Below are 22,062 nucleotides of genomic sequence, written 5' to 3'. Positions count from 1 at the left end.
AATGTTACTCTTAGCCAAGAAGTCTAACACATTTGTGTACTGTACACTTGTATTGTGAATTGCCTGTGAATTGCACACTTACACACACAAATGTATAACAGACAGAGTTTGTTGCATGTGTTAACAATTCACACTACTATTTCATTAACGTAATGGTTTATTCAATGTTGACAAGTTTTGGTCAATTATATATTTTTATATTAATTACTATAATTATTATTGTATAATTAATATGTATAATAGTTGTATTAAAGCTGCAGTCAGTAATCTCTGTTTAAAACAGTTTTTACACTTTACATCCAATTTATATGTGTTTAAGTCACTCTGACATTTCCCACAAATTGCACCCAATTTGAATTGAATAATACTTTATTTATTTGTAAAATTCATAATAAATTTATAATTCAAATAATTAATTAATTGATATTTATAATAATTTACCAATTATTTTTGAAATCTTACTATTGTGATAATGGGACCGTTTTCAACGCAGATTATTTATGTACTTGTTCAATAACAGATTTTTGTTTATTTATAACCAAAAATGTTACGGATCAACATGCATGAACCACTGTTTGAGAAACACTGGATGAGACTAACCATCTTTTGTCAACTTCGTGAGCTTAAAATTACACATATACTGTTGTGTACTGGATGGTACCACGTCTCATGTGTAAATTCACAATGCAGGGCCGATATATAATCTAAATGGATGCCAAGTCCTAGACAAATAGCAGTGCGAGTAGCCAGAGGGCGAACCATCTCGTTAACACTGTGATTTACTATCACAGTCCTCCACAACAGTGTCAGTGTGTGTGTGTGCGCGCGCACGTGTTTGATGATGTGTAGCCGCTCTGATGGAACGTACAAGCTGACACTTCTTCAAGCTTTATGCATTGCTGTGCATTACATGCCACTGTCACAGGCAAGGTGCTCTGGATGACATTAACTTGAAATGATGTACGTGTATGTACGCTGTCTTAAGGTGGTCGGCACGTTACTATGATGAACCACTTTCTAAAGCTCTAAGGGGCCTATGTCAGAAAACGATGTAAAAGTGCTCTGATGTACCCGCAACATTTGCTGCTCATCGTCCATGATGTCAGTTGCGATTTTAAGACGTTCTCATTACTTAACATTGCAGTTTCTCTCTGTGAATCTGTTGCCAGAATTGACTGATATCAGCCCATAGCTACACAAGCTTAGAGGAATGTTCCGACTCAATACAAGTTAAGCTCAATCGACAGCATTCGTGGCATAATGTTGAGTACCGTAGAGAATAAATTAGACTTGTCCTTTTGTTTGTAAGCAATTTGGAGGTGGATGATGTTTAAAAAAATGTTTTGGGCACCATGGTAGTGTCAGAACAAAAACATCTACTTCTGGTTCTTGTCTTCTCATAACATTCCTAATGTCAGATCACATCAACCAGCTATTAAGACTACAGACGTTTTCTTTTCCCATAAATAATTTTTACAGTGCAGCTTAATTGCAATTTGTCATTTTTAATAATTCTTTAAAGTCAAAATGATTTTCTCTGGTCATTTGCATCCCAGCTAACATTGAATGTTCTCAGAAATTTGACTCACATACTTATTTCCAGTTTCCAGGACATGGATTATTTTAAACCAGGAATAGGACTTTGTTAAATCAGGATATTTAAATGATTTTTTAAAACAAAATTCACGAAAAAACATTACTGGTGTAAATCTTGAGACAAAACAACCACACACATATATTTTGAGATCTTTCCAAGTTGTTTTCGATCAAGAAACTTCTGACACTTTGAAAGTCTGGGACTAGGCTTAAACCCTGTCCGGGAAACCGCCCCTGTATGTTTCTGCTAAGCGTTGACATAAAGTATACTTATTTTGTTATACAAAACTTTTACAAGACGCTTTCATAACTTAATGGAAATGTTAGCAAAACATCTTGGTTAGCTGGTGTTATGCAACTGCATTCCCATAACAAACACATCTGACAAAATCGAGGATGGGATGGGAAGACAGTCAAAAAGAGGTCAGTCCATAAACATTGGGAATATGCCACAGTATATTCACTGGGCTCCTTTATTGTGTGCCAGGAAATGGGACAAACGTGCATCCGCTGTGTTTGATTTGGGTAGGGTGAGTCATCGACTAGTAGCGCAACTCCCCAACCTTAAAAGGTGTAACCGAAGTGATTTTTATGGGAAAGAGAGAGAATGTTGAGCAACCCTCTCCCACCCCACCAACCCCGGCCCCTCACCCTGGAGATCTAGCTGTCATCTGCACTGAAATGGGTTTTATGGTCTGAGCTCTCCTCCGTTAACAAAGCTTGAAATGGTGGCGACACATCCGCAGGGCTGTGAACACGATCTCTTCTCCCTCAAGAATGAGGCTACTGGGCTTTTGGTTATGCCTTGTGTTTTGATATTGAACCAGACTGGATCTATCATCTGTAGACGTGTTGTCATTCTTAGCTAACAACAATTTGAGCAGTGTTTGCTAAGGTTATTTTCATTATTATTATTGCTTATGGCAATATACATTTGAATGAACTCCTCAATCTAAATAGTATGTGCCACAATTCATTAGTTATATGGATATGAAATGTCCTACTTGTTGATCGAAGGAATCTTCTGATGTTTTATTTGTGTTTGTTCATAAACCGATTACATCTGGTTTTGGATTAAAACATGAAGAAATCCGAGTCATACCGGCAGTCCAGAATGTTAAAAGGACTTTATAAGGCTTTAGTGACTACAGTAAATTACCACCTACTGTACTAGCAAACATGCTGAAAAGTCAAAACATCACCACAAACCACCACCACAAAATAATGTCCTGGCATTCACCCACAACGCCCCGATGTCCCAACTTTGGCAAGGTTTTTCATGTATAAGGCCCACTCACTTTATCTAGAAAAAGTCAAGATCTATTCTTCCTATATTTATTTTTCGGGGTTAATGCTAGCGACAAGTGTTGCATATGCATGCTACGAATACAACCTCATAGGTAACTGTTTTACATTTTGGTGAATTGGTGGCTAATTCATTTGAATTTGTACAATCTGCTTGACCAACTGACACTTATTTTAAGGGGGGAACCTTCATGCTTTACATGCATACACACACTCTTGCTGTAACATGCATTCGTCAATGTTATGTGCTGCGTTTTTATCTTACCAGAGGAAAGCGAAAGAAAGGGAGGTTGAAAGTCTCTGATGTGTTCTTCATTACATCATGTTGCTGCAGTCGTTTGCTTTCACCTGAGGTTTAGGTTGTCATGGACACCACCACATTCTCCAAATACATCACACAAGCTGTAACACGCGCCATCTTACAGATGTTGGATACTGGGACGCTGGCCATTGTGAGGTCAGTTGTGAGGTTTGCTGGAGAGGACGGAAGATAAAGGGAGATCAGGAAGGCTGAGTGTTAATCATACGAGTGGCAGTAGATGGTGACTGATAGAGCTTTTACATTTACATACAGTACATGCATTTGCCGACTTTAATTCAAAGTCTTAAAAAGCAGGGGATATATTCAATCTATATGTGTGTTCGATGGAATTTAGCTTTACCAACTGTGCTACAGAACAAGCTTCTTCGTCCTATATGGTATTTATTTTATATTACATTACATACTGTAGAACCAATAAACTATTGTTATTATACATGAGTTATTGGAGACGTATGCTGTAGTTACTGCACGTTGAGACAGTGTTCATGCAGGAAAAGCATGTTTGTATCTAAATAAGCTTCTTGAGCAATGGTTCTCAAACTTTTTTGTTGTAAGGGCCCCTTTGTGGAGAGTGCCTCACTTTGCGGCCCCACAAATTAAAACGTAAAATCTTAAAAAAAAAAAAAATTGTACAACGCTCGAACATCAATACGTTTGGTTGGTGGTCTTATTTTTCTAATCTTTGAGTTCTTCACAAATTTACTATCATTTTCTGTATTTCATTTAATGCCACAAAATATGTGGCCCCCCTGGATCCATCTTGGGGGGCCCCTAGTTTGAGAACCACTGTTCTAGAATATTGGTGACATTCGTGAAATTTGTCAAAGTGAACATCTGGACCAAAATAACCAAGATATCTAAACTACTAATGTGAACACCCTACACTCTTAAAAAAGGTGCTTCAAAAGGGTCATCGATGTCATAGAACAATCTTTTGGTTCCAAAAAGAACTTTCTGTTTCACGAAAAGGTTCTTTGTGGCGAGGTTCTTTAGATTATAAAAAAGTAAGAAAAAGATGATTCTTTATAGAACCTTTGACTGAATGATTCCACAAATGGGCATCACTATGAAGAACCCTTTAAGCACCTTTATTTTTTAAAGTGTAGTGTCTTGCAGGTTATTCAAACTATACAATTTATGAATTTGAAGGTGATGCACAAACCAATGACTCTGGCATTGCTAGCACCATGCTCCACCACCTGAGCTAGACAGAAGCCAAGAGATATAGTAGAAGTAATCAAATGCCCCCAAACAGTTAAGTGACACATGGCTCAAAGTGTTGTGCGACCGTGCTGTGCATCATAGGGGACATGCTTCCATAGCCAAGGACGACTCCATGCCGCAAAATCTCCCCTAATTGCTGAAATCTCCCCCAGCTGGCATAACGTCTCTTAATTAATAATGAATACACCTACAATGCCCAAGCTAGTCTCCCTATTAATTAACTTGACTCCTGCGAGCAGCCACGCGGCTTGTCTCCCCTGTGCCAACACTTAAAAGGAAAGGTTCTTTTTTACCACGCGTGGGCCGAACGTGCATCATAACCAAAAGCAAAAGTACCGTGCGTCCAGCACAGAAGCAGGCTGATGAATGGGCAGACGGCGCAGGAATGATGACCATCCAGACGAGCAGAAAAAGCTTGCTGATTTATGAAGACAGATAGTGTAGTTGTCAAAGAGAAATGCTCAAGAAGGCCCTTCCTTCCTGGATTCCACTTTGCCGCAATCTTTCACAGTAGAGGAACGTGCTCGGAGCGCATGTGTTAGACGGTCGTGCTCGGGAGGAGAATAAGGAGGCCTATTAGCAGGCACATAACCGCAGAAAGCATGCTTCATTGTTCACGCAGAAACCGCACGTTTCAGCAGCTTCGAAGAGACGCGCCGCAGGTGGCGGCGCAACACAATAACCCACATCCCCGCGGGACGCTCTAGAACCCTCCGGTGATGGATGGTAAAGACTAGTCCTTGGGAGCCGGTGGGGATCCGTCAAGGACGGGTTACGGCCGGGATGCGATCGTCACAGATAAATACGCAGAAAGACATGTCATTTATTGCAGGGCCTGAGATGGATGCGACAGGCTCAGCAGCCAGGAAGCATGTTTAAGAGTCCATTTCATTATTATTGCTCAAAAGAGCCTTTGGGAGATTTTGACCTTCCGCATGCAGTAGAACTAGCACCTCAATGGTGACACTATCTGAACATATAGTGTACATACTAGTAAACGCAATAATTGTTGATGAGTGATTACTAAATCCTAAATATAACCTCACACCACTATTGCCACGCATAGAAATATAGATATGCATGGAAAAACTTAGCTGGAAGAGCCTACTTTTGGTAATGCGGTACTTGTAGATTAGAATTGCCTTCCCTGACCACAGCTTAAAAGTAATGTCATGACAACATAAAAATCATGATTGATGATCTTTTGATTGTACATCCTACCAATGAAAACAGTGCGTTCTTCATAAATCTCCATTCAGTTCGACAGAACATTTTCCAAAGTTACATTATCTTTGTCACTCCATTCAACATTGTAATAGGTCTTATTTTGTTATTTTTTTTACATAAATTGTTTTCCATATGACAGACTAAGCAAAATTTGACAGTTTTCTTGTACTGTATTTCTCCATTACCTCACTGGAGGTTTTGATTGATTAAGGCTTTGCTACAGTAGCTCTTTTTTCAGCTGATGTGTATTTCTGAAAATGCGGCAGCACCATATGGCTACTTGCTGAGTTTCTTTTTACATGTCCTGAAGCTCACTGTACACATTTTTCTCTTTGTTTTGCCCTCAGAATAAGAGGAAATGCTGTAATCCATCAAAGACTGTGAGTGTCTGTATAATAGCACAAGCAAACAATGCATGATCTATAAAACAGCCTATAGGAGAAGCACAGATCATACTCGTTTTTGTAAGTTTCCCTTATTGAACATGTAAGTTGAGTCGCAACCCAAACACGTCTAAAGATGTGATGTGTAAAATATGTAACTGTGTAACAGTAAATTATTACAAATTATGAACTACTTAATTATATTGTTATTTATTATTAAGTATTAATTATAATATTTATCAAAGTAATTATTGTTATTGATAATAATCTATTTACTTTATATTTAGTAATACATACACATACATAAAATAAAATAATAAGTAAAATGACTGAAATGCATCACATGAATCATACAGAAATAAAAACAAATGTTTTGGCAATTGTGCTTGATTCTTTCTGAGGGTTATGATCGTTTTCATTTTATATTTTACAAGTTTTGTACAACAAGATGAATGTCTTTATTTAAGAAAATAAACATAAATAAACTTTATTTATTAATTAGAAATTTAAAAACATCAATATATCAGAAAGGGTCTTGTAAGAGTACATTTAAAGCCTCATATTTATTTTTTTAAATGATAATAATGATAATCATCACGATCACAATTTCAATGATTATTTAGATGTAAGCTGATGGTATCTTATGCTGCTCATGCTGTATTGTTAGCCTTCTAGTTAGTGTGGGTGTTTCAAAGAATATTAAACATAAAAAATAATACAATAGCTCTGACTCACACTGTCCGGCGACACATTTACGTTTTTTAAATGTCAATGTGTTAATAACTACAAATGTCAGACACAAATCCAGAGAAACATGAATATTCTGCCATTATCCTGACACATACGTGTTTAAAACATGTTCCTAAAGCATCTTCTAACATGCAACTATAATGATTTGACAGAAAGTATTATCTATATTTCCTTAATCTCAGAAATGGATACAATGCCAACGTTTGACCATTCACGATAGGAGGACAAAATCAGAAGCGGATTGAATACAATGTGCAAGCAGCGCTGTGTCTCCCGTTGCAATGTACGGGTGACAATGCTGCCTTGTTGCTATGGAACCCCTCTGTTGCTAAGCAATGAGTTGATGATTAGAATTTTGAATTGGGTGCAAGAGTGGTATTTTCTTTGCCGCTCTGTTTCTCCATGTATGGTGCTGACTGCTGTGCGTGACTGCGCTGATGAAATGCGTGCGGCTCTGTTGTTTTCCCGATTCAGATGCAATCTGCCTATTCTACCGTGGATTAAACAAACATATGCTGGAGGAAAATGTGTTTATGTTCAATAATACAGTATACTGTGATGTTTTGCAAAAAGAGATCTTTTGTCCACCTTTTACGTCAGATCGGGATGTAAGCGAAAAGCATTTTGTTAACACATGATGTGGAAGCCGCCCAATAGGGGACCCACAGGTGTGTGTTTGTTTAGCTCAAACTGAGACCTGTTTATATTAAGCTCCGTTACGTGGTGAAAGCTCATCAACTACTAAACTAATTGGGGCGATAAATCCTCGGCAATCCACCGTTATGCAGAAAACATGCGCTTATACATCATCCGGGCGACCGCTATCAGTTTTTTCACCCCCACCAGTAAGAACTTTCAGCAGTCTCTGAAGGAAAAAGATTTGACACAAATGCTCGGCATTACCATCATCATTACCTGCAGAAAAGAAACATTGCTGTGTCAGTGAAACCTGCTTAGGGAACAAACAGTGGCCCGTGAGAATTCGGCCCAGGACACTGTATCCGTGCTACTCCTGCTCCGTCAGAACTGCTATTTTTGTTCTTTCTACTTGCTGTTCACTTTTTCGCTGCGTTGGGGCCGAGCTCCTCGTGGTTTGCCCACAGTTTAGGAAAACAAAGGCGTTGGGGGAGCGAAGCGACCATCTGAATGGAGTCAGCATCTCTTGAGATGCCACCTGCCTTACATTTGTCATTTAAATATGTACACAGATGATGGTACCATCTGCTAGCGGAGTCGCAGATGAAAAAATGGGTGGAAACACGCTGAATTCTTGAGGTGGTGCTGTGGTTTGTGGGGGTGTGCGGGCGTACAGACGCCCCGGAGCATTAAGCAAATAAATGCAAAATGTCAGAGTATGCAAAAGAGCAGTAGCGCAAAGAAAGCCGTCAAATCTCCAAGTCCTGTTGAAAATCTGACAGCTTCTGCTTGAAATGATCTACCATTTTGTGCTGTCACGGTCTCTTTGGAGGAAACAGCATACTTGCTTTTTGTAATTTTTTCAGTGTCATCCTGTGCAAACTTTAGTCGTGTTACTATTCCATTTTCTAAAGGAACTAATGAAAAACTAGTCTCATTGAATTGAACTGCACAAATTTCTTGTTTTTAACCATGTCCTGAGCGCTCCACTTAACTGTCATTGGTTGGTAAATCCAACAGTCCCGTCCCGCTCCCGAGTCATTTTTGGAATTGGTTGGGAGGCAAAAATAAACAGGCATTTACTCTGTATTTACTCTTCAACTATGCATGTATTACAATCTAGGTTCAATCTAGTTCATTATTTCACCATTGAGATTTTCAACAAAAAAAAAGAATTGAAAATGGCTCATAATCACTGTTTGTTTCTTGTTGGGTAGTTTTTTAAAATGTTAATGTTTTCCGTAATTTTCCGCTTCTTTGTAAATGGGAAAGAGATTCAGAGCAGGCACAAGAGAGCAGGCCATAATAATTATTATAGATAAACTAATACGAGCACATGGACTTTCATTGATTTGTGAATATCTAATGTCACGTTTGGTGTTGTTTCAGGCAATAGCATAAATAGCTAATGAAATTATTAGGCTCAGATCCAGAGCTCAGTATAGCTTTTGTGTGGTAATATTGAACCGGCCTGTATCAAAGACATGGATATAGACAGTTGTAACCCAGATTAAGCCTGATGTTTCCTCCCTTTGTTTGGTTTTAAATTAAAACCTCAACAAATTGGCAGCATCTACTGTCAAAACATCAATAGCCCTCAATGTCCTGCCTGCTCACGTATCAAAACCGGGCTGAAATCTGAGAAGGGACTGGCAGATAATCAAAGACCAGGAGATCTTTTACTGGAGCTGAGCCTGCCACACACACACACTTTAGTACAGTATACTCCATCAATTCTCTGTGAGTTATTTGCTTATGCTGGAAGAACACTCTACACTAAGTGCCTGAGGTCAGGGGAGTGATGTCTAAAAACGGCATCAGGTCACTTGCTGGTTTTTTACAACATGAAAGTCCCACGAAGCACTTGGACCTTTTGATGTCATAATCATGGATGGCACATGACCCCCATCATAGTCCCGTCTGAAAGAAACGTTCTGGGTTTAGTACAAGCTAAGCGTCAATAGCATCTGGGATAAAATCATTTAAGATATCCCTCAAGATGTAAAACACACAAAAAATGTCAATTGCTTTTCAAAATAGTTTGACTTGGAGCAGTATTGAACATGTCTTCACAATACAAACTGAATGTCTGTTCACAGTAAGATACCTGACTGTAAAGATAACCGTAGTGAGAAAAAAACTATACAGTGCCTCAGAGATGATGTATTTTTGAAGGCCAACCCTGAATTTAACGCCGCAATGGTCAACTCGACCGAAAGCGTAAGCAATTTTCTCATAGACTTTTAGAAGATTGCAGAAAATAAGATCTGTTATTAACAAGTGCTAATGAAGTTTACACGTTTTATCTATCAAGATCATCTTCACAGATTAACCAAATATTTGCTATTTTTGAAGTCAATATACAACACAATCGTCAGAAGTAAAAGGCTAAAACGGGACTCACCACCACCAAACCTCTGACAACTTTTTCAAACTTTATCAAAAACATTTTCCCTGATAAGTAATTACTCAGTGAATGAATCCACAAACTATGTTTTTAGAGATTTTTGTCCATGTTGCATTATTTAGGATATTTACATGCACGGTGACGTCTAACATCCCTGCCAAAGGATGTAGTTGCTTTCAGAAACTTGTTAGCAACCGCCGATTTAAAGACACAATAAAGTTTACAAAGCGGGTTGTAAGGGGTGTGTTTTAGGTCATTGATTAAAACGTGAAAATACCAAAATCATACTCGCTTCTGTGGTTTCCATACAGAAATATGTAATTTCGGAGTTATTTTATTAGGATCTACACCAACAGATGATAATGTCATGTTTTTTTCTATGCTTTCACGCTGCCGTTTTTCATTTAAAGTGCATGAGCCCCTTTCATTCAAGTGATTTTTGACTGGCTGTCATTGTTATTTGTTCATCTGCTGGAAAAATTGCTCTAAGTGAGCCCAACCGTATCGTTCCTATGTATAAGACTTATCGTACCCTGATTTGTTCTTATTTTTTGTACTTGATGTAAATGGACCTTGGAGTAACTGTTACTAACGTTCACAAGAACATCACAACACTACAGACTCTTCAAAATAGTCAAACTCTCTCAGAGTCTCGAACGCAGGACATGATTTTATTTTGAGCTGTGGCACGAAAGCTGATAAAAACCAAGTCACCATACGTGGGTGTCTTTCTCCACCGTGCCTCTGTTTCATGGAAGCCCGGGTCAAAAATATGTAGAATATAGGAGCGTGCGGGAGATTTCAGGCCGTGCTGTATACAACCGGAAAAATGAATGTACTTTGACATCTCCTGGGAAAATACTTGCCGGTTGCCTTCAAAAAGTGCACAGGAAATGGCTCCACTTTTTCCTTGCCTCTACAAGCATGCAAGTCTCTCCCTCTCTTTCTCTCTCTTCTGTTTTTATGAGAGCAAGAGAGAGAGATGGGGTCAGAGAAAAAAAATGAACTGCAGGCATTTAAGAGTGAGGCGGGATGCCGTGCAAACATGTCAGCTGTGAAAGGAACGGGGTGAAAAGTAGCACTGCACAAAGAAGATGGAGCAGATATACAGAGAGACGGAGGCCTGCACTCTCAGTCAAGTGCTCAGTTAGTAAATATTTCAAGACGCACCGTGTAATTTTGGCGTTTTTTTCTGCGTTTCTGGATGGAGATATTTTAAGATGGCGGGGAAGATGGATGATAAACAAGAGAAAATGTCAGAACATACACTGCAAAAAGAATCATTTTCCTAATCCGTATTGTTGTCTTGTTTTCCAGCGCAAATATCTAATATAAAATTCTAAAAAATGAGGACAATTTCTTCATATTTTATATTTCATCATGTTTACAATTTTCACGGTTCTGCAATAAGGCGTATGAATCAAGTACACTCTTACACCATCACCACTTTTAAACTACGAGAATCTTTTATGAATCAACATTAACCAAGCTGTGGACATTATTGTAAAGTATTATCAATTTTGAGATTCACCTCTCTAAAGCATAGTTTTATCACATCGACCTGGTCTTCATTTGGTGGCCACCGGAGACAAGCCTGAGCAAGATCGAGATGTCATACCAAACCCATCTAGTGAGATTTATCACCCTGTGTCTAAAATAGAACACGAAACTTTGCATTGCCTAGGAAGTTTAACAGTACCTGCTATTTCTCATCTCCAGATTTACACAGAAACAGCTCGAGATAAAATCCTCATTATTTCCAGACATGCTGTTACTGACTTCACTCAATGACAGTGGTGTTTTTTGTCAATGCATGCTTTTGGTCATGCTGTAATATTCTTTTTAACCATCATGTTGTTACATTAAAGCAACAGGTCACACAAATATAACAATGCTTTCCTCCTTTACCCTGCATCAAGTTGTTCCACTGAACACAAAAGAAGAAATGTTTGTAACCGAACAGTTCTGGGGCGCCATTGACTTCAATAGTAGAAAACGAAACTACTATGGAAGTCAATGGTGCCCCACAAAGGTTTGGTTACCTACATTATTCTAAATATCTTTTTTTGTGTGTTCAACACAAGATTTGGGACAAACTTGAGGTTGAGTAAATTACAGTTTTTTTTTTGATAGTTCAGAATTTGAACTATCCCTTGAATTTTAGAGTAAAAATGATATTCTCTGTAATTATTTTATTATATTCTCTATTCTATATGAATCTAGCATATGTTCAATACAGATTATCAAATATACATTCAATTGTAAAATTTCAGAGTGTAATAATGTATGCAATACTGGTGGCACCACAGAGAAATGCATGCAAATATCTGTATGTCAAAGAAAGATAGCATATTTTATTGCATGTTTGCATATAACAGATAAAATGATATTGTAAATTAAATGATTCGATCACTTTCTGAAAATGATCCAAGTCCATTTAGTGAGTTATAACCTTGGTAACTCTGCTGGAACACATCTGTGAACATGTGTCCTAATTTTGCTTTTGGTTTGACTTGTTCACTTGCTTTGATGCAATGCAAATGGAAAAAAGCCCTATAAAAATACATTTGACTTGTCTTGATGAGCAGAACTTCAAATATTTACTAAAATACCTTGTTGCTTAAACATGAAAAGGTTCTGACAAAACTTAATTGCAGATGCCACTTGCTTTGATATTTGTTTTTATTCAGAGACACATTGGAGTCACTGAATATTCAATGACCAAACCCAAGGCAGAAATTGCATCAATAACAAATGCAGTTTCACATAGATTTCTATACATAAACTGTATGTATTTCTTATACATTTTGGATAAACATGAGTTTGTGTATCATTGTAATTTAACAGATGTTGTTTTTTTGTTTCTTTTTTCCCTTTGCTGCAGGTCCTCCAGTCATAGTGGGAATGAGCATCAACATAGCCAGCATTGACTCCATTTCAGAAGTCAACATGGCAAGTAACATTGATTTGAGAAATATTGCTATTACTTCATTTATTGACGCCTATTTTTTGTTATTCACAATATTTGAAAGGCTTAGAATCATAAGTTGACCTTAACACTAGATTTGGGATCATATCATCTGGTTTTGGGCCGGTTCCATTGAACCTTTGATGGTCCTCGATTCAAAAACGATCAGCATGCATGATTATGTATAACTGTGGTCATGACCAATTATATAGTGCTGGTCGACCTTTTTGGCTTTGGACCATCACCTCAGTTAAACATCGCCCTGGGGCCCTTAAAACGCAGTTTACTTAAAGAGCAGTCGTCTGCATTTTTGCTGACTACTCCCCATACATACTTACCATGGAGACCCCACACAGACTCCTGCATTCATCATTTCTACCTGCAGCGTCAGGGACTTTGGTTTTATTAGCGCCTCTGCTTCAACGACTGCGGCCTGAATCCATAAAGCACCTTCGAGTGGAAGCGCTGCATCTGGATCGGTTGTTCGCATTGTTGGGTAATAATGGTTTGACAGCAGGAAATATGATCCCAGATCAGTTCTTTTATTGGGAAATTTATGAGAGTGACGCACCAGGAGAATAAGTCACAGTGCGATCCCACCTTAAGACCCTCCGAGGAAATTAGATGCCTGAAGTTGCTGCGCTTTCGGGGGATCGCGGTTCTCGGTGGTCCCAGAGGTACGGCATGACCTCATCATTATAGAGGACCCTTCTAGAGTCATCACGGGAAGCAGTCTTCACCTGACTAAAATAAACCAGGCCTAGCCGACGTATGAAGAAAAGACGCAGTTCTTAGAATACATTAGCTCCTCAGTTTTGAGAAACTCTTTTACTTTTCACAGAAAAGTCCTGACACAACTCTACGCCTCTTCTGAAAAAGACGTTTTGGGATAGTTTATTTTAGAGCGCTGACATTTTTCACCGTCCAGTGTTGCCTCAGAGAATAAGGTTGATGAGGTCATGAAAAAGAAGCTGAAAATTGGTTACTTTGGACGAATATGTGCTGCGTTTGACTTCTGCTTAGAACTCGCTGAGAAGTTTTGTATTTTTATCTTTATTAATTCGCAAAGGAGTTAAAGTTTAACATTTTATTTTACAAGCAGCCTTTATTTACAACAAACCTTTGTAGTACCTTGCACCTCCAAAAGTTATGTGTGGGCTTTGAAGGTTTGTTAAAGTAATAAAAGTCAATGACCAATAATTTGCATTAGTATTAAATATGCACAGATAAATTTCTCCACCGATTACCAATTATTCAGAGACATCTATCGATGCTGATTCTGCAGATGAAATATAATATTTTTTAACTTTCTGAATGTTATTTTTTCATATAATTCATATTGAACATCAAACTGCTGCTGTTTTCTATGCACACACATTTATTGTGCTTTTTTATTTATTATAATTTGAAAAAAAAGCTTTTATCTACCCATACCGATTATTGGGCGATAAAGCAGTGCATCTTTAATAAATAATGATGTTCCATTTACCATCATGACAGATTTTCTTTTAAAACCCAGGTGTTTCAGTATACGGAGCAGTATTGTACATGTTTATATGAATTGAACAGTTAGTTGAGTACAGTTAGCATTATTGGTTGAGTTTCAGACAGTGTTCACACGGCAGGTCGTCTCTCTAACGTGTCACATGCATTAAGCTGCAGGTGTGTTCATTAGCTCTTGTCGCAGCATTATCAAGCGCCAAGTGAAATTCAATTAAAATCCAATGACAGGGAGCTGGGCTTTTTTCTAGATTAAACTTTGCATGAAATCGCTCCCAGGTATTAAAGAGACAGCACGCTGACTTCAAAAACGCTTAATTTCAAAACAACAGAACATCTGACATATCTAAGGTCTTAACTATTTGGTTGTAAACAAATAGCACAAAAACTAGACATTTTCATCCAGACATGCTGGAGCGAGGATGATGGATAAAAATATGTTGCGTCTGTAAAGTTCCAGGTTACAGGAATAAATCACGCAAATTCTTTTTAAAGTCTATAAGGGCAAGAAATTATAAGTATGTGTTCCTTAACGTGACCTAACTGCTATAAACAGCAAATCTAACAGTAATACAGAGTACTGGCAGTTTACGACACGTGCAGTTGTAAATGATAATCTACCTGCAGTAAAACTATAATTCCTTTTAGTTTTATTCGATATAGACTGTACCAGAATACATAGTACCATTCATGACCCGCTCCACACTCATGGGTGCGATTTCCAGGGATCATCTTAAACCAGGACTAGGCATTGGTTAAATTTAAGTCATTATTAAAATCATACGTTACAAAAAACACACTGGTGGGCACATCTACACAAAACAATCCCGGTGATATATTTTAAGATATGTCAGGGCGAGTTGTTTTCGATTAAGACACCTCTAACATTTAAATTAGCCTGGGACTAGCCTTAAGGCCTGTCCTGGAAACTGCCCCATGATGTTTACTACATTCTATTAAACATCTGCCCAGTGCGATGGACCTGTGAGGTTAAAACTGATAGTTCATACGCAGAAAGATTTTATTAAATAAGGCTGAGAGAAAAGGCGATAGAGAAGAGAGAGGAAGTGAGAGGCAGGATAGATGATGCGGAAAGTCATAGAGATCAGATTCTTTGCTCTCGCTGCAATATCCCATTTGGGACCACCAGAGGTTTTCTATCCTACTCCAGGCAGAAGAAGTTTCTCACATATGAAGTTGTTTTCTGCACTCTTTTCTCTTCTCCTTCTTCTACAAAAACAAGTTAGACTTTTTGATTCATGAAGTGATTGCTGATATTTCTTTGTACTGGGCTGTTTCGACGATCCCGCATGTGATGTTTGTGGTACTGTATCTTCTCTGGACATTGAAGAATGCAGAGAAATCGGAGAGGCGAGGGATTGCCAAACAAGTTTCACAGAGAGAGAACTCTTCATAGCTGTTAGGGAAAAGATCCAGCTGTTATTTGAACAGAACAAGATATATAACATTCTAAACATTAAAATCACATAAGAAAAGGTGAAACTTGAAATGTAATAATATGAAGCTTATTTTATAATCAGTTCATTTTTGTCACTGTTCATTAATGGAAACTCATCGAAAAGTTTTTGTTAAAAAAAGATGTGAGCCTGAAAATGTTTTACCAAGAACAAGAATTCTCAATTGCTCACTGTCACGATAGCTGAAGTAAAACAAAAATCATTACGAAGATAACAAAACCAAACACATATCACCACTCAAATCAAACATGGTGCCATATTCAATCCCATCTGTTTCTGCATCATGTTACTGTGTCATTTGGGTTCATTTAAGGATTTCTTTAATATATAAATTGTCTACTTTTTGCCTCGTATTTTCTCTCATTTTAAGATGACTACAAAGACTACATTTGTAATGAGTATACAATACATTAGCTTATGTCTAAAATTGAAATGATCTACCATCAATATTACAGTCACTAAAAATGTAGTTGCATATAGTTTTTTTCATCAAGTTAACACTGTTAAGGGTGAAATACACTACAAGACTTTTGATCAGATTTTGCCCAGATTTTCAGACTGGACTTGTTGCAGAAAGTCTGCTTCAAAAAATGTATTATGTCTAGTTTAAAGTCGTGTAGTGTATTCCGGCCATAGTGCAGTTAAAGTCCTGTTAAGTGGATCAGTAAGGAATCACATAAATTCACAAGCTGGTTGCCATTGCACCTGAACACTAGCAAGGCCTTTGTTCTTCTCAGTATGTCCGTGTGGCCCAATTGCTTCATGTCTTAACCGACCGTTCGCTTAAAATCGTTTAACATACGTAAACCCAGGCCTATTACATCAGTCTGGTCTCTGTGCGGAAGCTTCGCTTGTTTCATTAAAAATGCTGAAGGAGTTCTCAGAGATGAGTCATATCAGTGGATCCATTCAGTCCTGTTTGCTCTGAATCCAAAAGTCACTGCTCGGATTGATCTAATCCAATCAAAGATGCATTTTCTTGCTGTTTATATTATCAATATCAACGTTGGTACACATCCTAATCCAGTTTATAATGTTTGCATAACCTCCCTTCAATAGAAAGCGTTTATAATGAACGTGCTGTCAAGACTGTTACAGAGACTTGGATTTTTTTTCAAGAATCACCAAACTAAATATTGAATATGTGCATAATAACGTAAAATCTATAAACTGGATTCATAATTGGCGTTGTAAAAGAATAACACATTTGCCAAGTCAAGTGTTTAAGGCTGCTATCTGTAACATTTGAATCTCTGTCGCCATCTCTGTTCAAAACGTAACATTGCAAGCTACTTTACATTCTTCATGTTGGCACCTGCCAGCTCAACTTCTAAATTATTATTTTAAGTCTACAGTTGCGAATTGTGATAAAACAGTTTTGAAAACAGATTTTTATTTATTTATTTGAAACAAAAAAGATTGAAGTTAAAAAAATGCTGCACCTCAAAATTTTGCCAACAAACTTGACACACTCCTAATTTCTGTTGTTTCTCTGGTTCGTTTTGCAGGACTACACCATCACCATGTATTTCCAGCAGAGCTGGAGGGACAAGCGGTTGGCCTACTCTGAGATGGCTTTGAACCTCACTTTGGACAACCGTGTGGCTGATCAGTTATGGCTGCCAGACACCTACTTCCTGAATGACAAGAAGTCTTTCCTGCACGGCGTGACGGTGAAGAACAGGATGATTCGCCTCCACCCGGATGGCACTGTTCTGTACGGACTGAGGTAAATCACATCACAGTTACTGATCCCAGTTGTGTTGTACACAGGAGGGCTGCTTTCTCGATATCACAGAACATAAGCTGCATCCCAATTCCAATACTATCCGTCCTAAATAGTGTATTCGAAAATAGAATTAGTATTTCCCAAATCTGGGAAATCCCAAATTAGTATTCTCAAAGTACCTGACGTCATGTGGTGAAGAGTTGTTGTTCAGAGGGGAGAGGAGCTTCATTTTTTTGATTAAAGTAAAATAAAAAAACTAATGGTGTGCACTGAAAGATCATTTATAATAATCATTACAACACTGTGTAAAACACTTAGAATTTTCCTGTTTGATTGTATGGTGACTTTAAGGGCGTAGTTTAAGCAATTGTCATATTAAATAATGCTAATATGTTAATTAGCAAGACTTGCTAGTTGCATAAATGGAAGAGAATTCATAGATTTTGCCAATTTAGACATACAATTGATGATCCCAACCCTTACGCTAGTATGCTTCATACAGTAAATAAACTGTTTCTCTGCTTGCAAGAGTTGACAGTACAGTAAAGTTGTCATGGGTTTGATTCCCAGGGAACACACGTACTGATAAAATGTATATCTGTGTATAAGTTGCTTTGTTTAGAAGTGTTGATGTGCACTATTAATAGAACAACACGTTAGCACAGCGCGTCAAGTATTTCAAGCTGCAATCTTTAACATTTAGGAACATCCTGAAAACTGTAAGAAAAGTGCCCAACACTTTCTCGACGTTGTGGTTGGCGGGCAGGTTATCTATGGGGAGGTTTCTATTTGGGGTGTGTGAATGATATCTGTTAATGGTTCACAGCACTGACAGACCGTGTTGAAAATGAAGGCGCTAATGATATTGGGTGGAAAATGTGATCATATGAGGATGATGCTTTGCCGTTTTATGCATTACTAGCTCAAACTCTGTGACAGCTCTTCTCTCGCTAAACTTTGGGAGTATTTTCTGTAGTATTTTAAAACGCTACATTAAAGAGCAAGCTAAATTTAGTTTTTGTTCGTCTGCACATGTTGGTGGAGATGTTGACAGCTCTTAACTAGGCCCAATGTTCTTTCAGAAGGACTTGGTAAACGTTGCTTTCGCTTACGTTGAACCATGAAATAACTCCTTAACATTTTTTACATCGTGTCTCCCTTGTACCAGACAAACAATTACACGGATGCTGTGACGTCCAAACACTGTCGTACCAAATGTTGTCCTCCTTTGGACAAACAGCGACGCAGGCGTAAAAACAAACCACTTCCCCTGCCTGCTCCGCGATGCATTAACCTGGAGGCTCTGGGTGCCCGACTCAATCAGACTATCAATAATGAAAGATGACAAACTGCTTCCTCTTTCCAAGAGGCTCGGGCACAGGTGGAATCAAGAAATAGCAGTGAAGCCACGGGTCCCTCAAACCTGAATGCCGTGGAGAATATAAATTCGAGGGGCATCACAGCGTGGATGTTTACAATGTCGATACATCCACTCTTTATAATGTCACAAAATAGGCCATTGTCGGTTTTCAATTATTCATGAGTCAGGGCTGTTGTTAATGTTTAATTATCATATCATGGCCTGCTGGGTCTGAAAAAGGGATTTCGAATTCGCTAATGTGCCTTAGTCAGCTTTAGCGTAGCCACGTTACGTATGCAAAGCATCCTCCATATGACCCACAAACGCACAGATTTAGAAATATGCAGAGGGTTGTGCTGGGATTTGGAAGAAAAAAAGGCTTATGCTCATATTGTAGCGTTTTAACCACTGTGTAAAAGGGGATCAGATTCTATAGGATGTTTACACTGAGCATCTACAGCAGCTGACGATTTACACCACATTTACGAAACATTAGGGGAGGTTTCTAAAGAAAGGGCTATGAAATAGATTTCAAATGAGAACAAGCACATGTTACATAGAAATAATGTGCTTTTAGGGATATTGTTTTCTTCCTAGCTGCATGAAGCAGTTTCAATTCAAAGCGTTTCAGAGCTAAAAACAAACGCGCCTCTAAATGCTAATTATAGGATGTCCACAGTTAAATGCTCAGAAGGCAGTGTAATAGCTACATTACTATGCTCCATTACCTAATTTAACTCCACAATCATGTGTATGGCGTTCGCTGTTGTCATGTTCATTGTTATTGTAGAGATTATGTATATATATACACCACCAGAGCGCTTTCTATGTAGGGTCTGTTATTGTCCAACACAATATTTCATACATCAACGCTGTTCAGTAAGCTTAACACCACTGGCATCAACGCAGCTGTGACCGGCAGGTCACCGGAGAAATAGATTCAGCTTTGAATATTTGTACCAATAATTCAATAATCCCAGGATGTAGTGAAACTAGAGGGATGTGGACAGGAGAATTATAATAAGGAGCAAGAGATAAGACACTCAATGAAAAATCTATGTGCAATATACTGCAGTGAATATCGAAACAGAAGCCCCTTTCAGTTCATAGAGGACTTTTTTGGCATAAATTGGACCAGATTTAAAAAAAAATGCAGATTTGTAAACAATTCTTCATCTGTATAATTAGAAAGGAGCTTGTGTATTACATACAGTGTAAAGAAAATAGCTTCCCAGTGCATTTCCAAGATGGCAGTCAATTGAACTGACTTTCCTATAAAGGGAAAGTTCATCCAAACATTGTAATTCCTTCATTGTTTAGTCACCTCGTGTCTTCTGCTGAACACAAAAGAAGATATTTTGAAGAATGTTAGTAGCAAACAATTAACAACTGGTCCCAATTGACTGCAATTGTATGGAAAATAAAAACCTGACACATTTCTCAAAATATCTTCCTTCGCATTCTACAGAAGAAAGAGTCATATACAGGTTTTGAATGACATGAGGGTGTATAAATGATGACAGAATTATTATTTTTATAACTGTCCTTTTAAATTAACAGAAAGTAGAGAAGCCACAGACTGTCATATTGAGTAGATTTGTATGGTATATGGAAATAAACGTGGATGAAGTGTAAAGTGATAAACTTCTGATCAGGAACTTCTAACAAACTTGCGTTTTGCATTCTGCTAGTCTCGAGGTACCCAGAAGCAGCTGTGAAAAGGCTTGAGAAATGAGCTCCTGGTTTGGAAACGCTGTCAAAATGTTCTGCTTAGCTGTTAAAATGTGCTCTGTAATTGCGTAGTGTGAATGTGTGCTCTGAACTTTGTACTCTCAGTCATTTAAGCTTTGTGTAAACAAAGACTAAGCAAGATAAGATAATAGAAGATATATGTCACGCAGTAATATATGGTATTGCTCTTAAAAGAATGTTTCTGAAATGGCATTTCCTTACAAGAGACACAATAGAATACAGGTTTTAAAAAGAACATCACATTTGACATTTTAAGCCTTTTTTATTATTTTAGTGCTTCTAGTTCTGGTTATTCATTTGAATTTGTAAGTACATTTTCTAAAGAAAACTAGTTGCTGCTACAAGACACATACTGTAGATGTGCACCATGGACACCTTCACACCTTTAAAAGGATAGTCCACCTAAAAATGACAATTCTGTCATGAATTACTCAACCTCAAGTTGTTCTAAAGCTGTAAAAATGTCTTTGTTCTGTTAAACACGAAGAACGTTCGCAACTGAGATGTCTGTGAATAATTAAAGTGATCATGCGTGTCAGCTTTTATGCTTTTAAACTCTTTTCAAACTCTTTTACTGGAAATGCATTTCATGCATTTGTCCATACATTGAATGAAACACAGATTTGCAGAAGCGTGTGTCACAAGTTGTTCTTAGTTTACACTGTGGCTGGTTCACACAGGCCATATGCTGCAATAATGTTTGCACCAAGAAATCAGTAGAAGAACCGTTATGAAAGAACTGTTGAAATAAACATTGTCAACATAGATATAACACACAAGAAATTCACTTCTCCCACTGCTTGTCACTGGTTCTTCCCAGTTTATCTCTAGAATTGGGCATCGGGCCAGGAAACTGAACTGAAATAGCTCATAGGTCACTCGAAAACAAAGCCCGAGACCTAAAGCCACCAACACTTTAGTCATTTTTAAGCAACAACCACTAGTTCAAATCTAGCCTACATGGTATCTTACAAACAGACAGTGTTCCCATATTTCATTGCATCCATGCGTATGCATCTGCATGTTTATAGTTAATGAATTGAAATTCAATGAATTGCTCCCCTCCACACTTCCCATTAACTTACAACCAGTGAAAGTAAAAGGGAATCGGTGTGATTTAACACGGCAAATGTCATTACAAAAATGTTCTCCTGTACCGAAGAAGAGCAGCACACTCAACTAGCAAGGCATTTTTACCCTGGATGTTGGAAAACTGAACGTTGTGTACACTCGCGCTCACAGTACACGTCTGACAAAGGACATACTTTATCAGCACACGCCCCGAATTCAGGCAAACACACACAAATTGCATGTTCACAAGGAGGCTTCAGTGATAGAACTTTCATTTGCATTTGCCATTGACCTGAGACATGTAGACATCACGGTGAACAAATGTGACTTCACTGTTATTAGCTTTCCTGACGT

The 22,062-nt window shown here is 38.0% G+C and overlaps 1 protein-coding gene across 1 annotated transcript in view; it reads left to right on the top strand.

Annotated features, from left to right (window-relative positions):
* Positions 1-22,062, top strand: part of gabrb4 (gamma-aminobutyric acid type A receptor subunit beta4) — a 46,469-nt gene that overhangs the window by 9,452 nt on the left and 14,955 nt on the right. Inside the window, exons 3-4 of the mRNA XM_056731655.1 lie at positions 12,735-12,802; positions 17,305-17,525. Of these exons, the coding sequence (XP_056587633.1) occupies positions 12,735-12,802; positions 17,305-17,525 (289 nt within the window). The remainder of the gene's footprint in view (positions 1-12,734; positions 12,803-17,304; positions 17,526-22,062) is intronic.

The sequence above is a fragment of the Triplophysa dalaica genome, chromosome 19, assembly GCF_015846415.1.
Source record: "Triplophysa dalaica isolate WHDGS20190420 chromosome 19, ASM1584641v1, whole genome shotgun sequence".
Lineage (NCBI taxonomy): Eukaryota > Metazoa > Chordata > Actinopteri > Cypriniformes > Nemacheilidae > Triplophysa > Triplophysa dalaica.
This window is presented reverse-complemented; position numbering and strand designations above follow the sequence as displayed.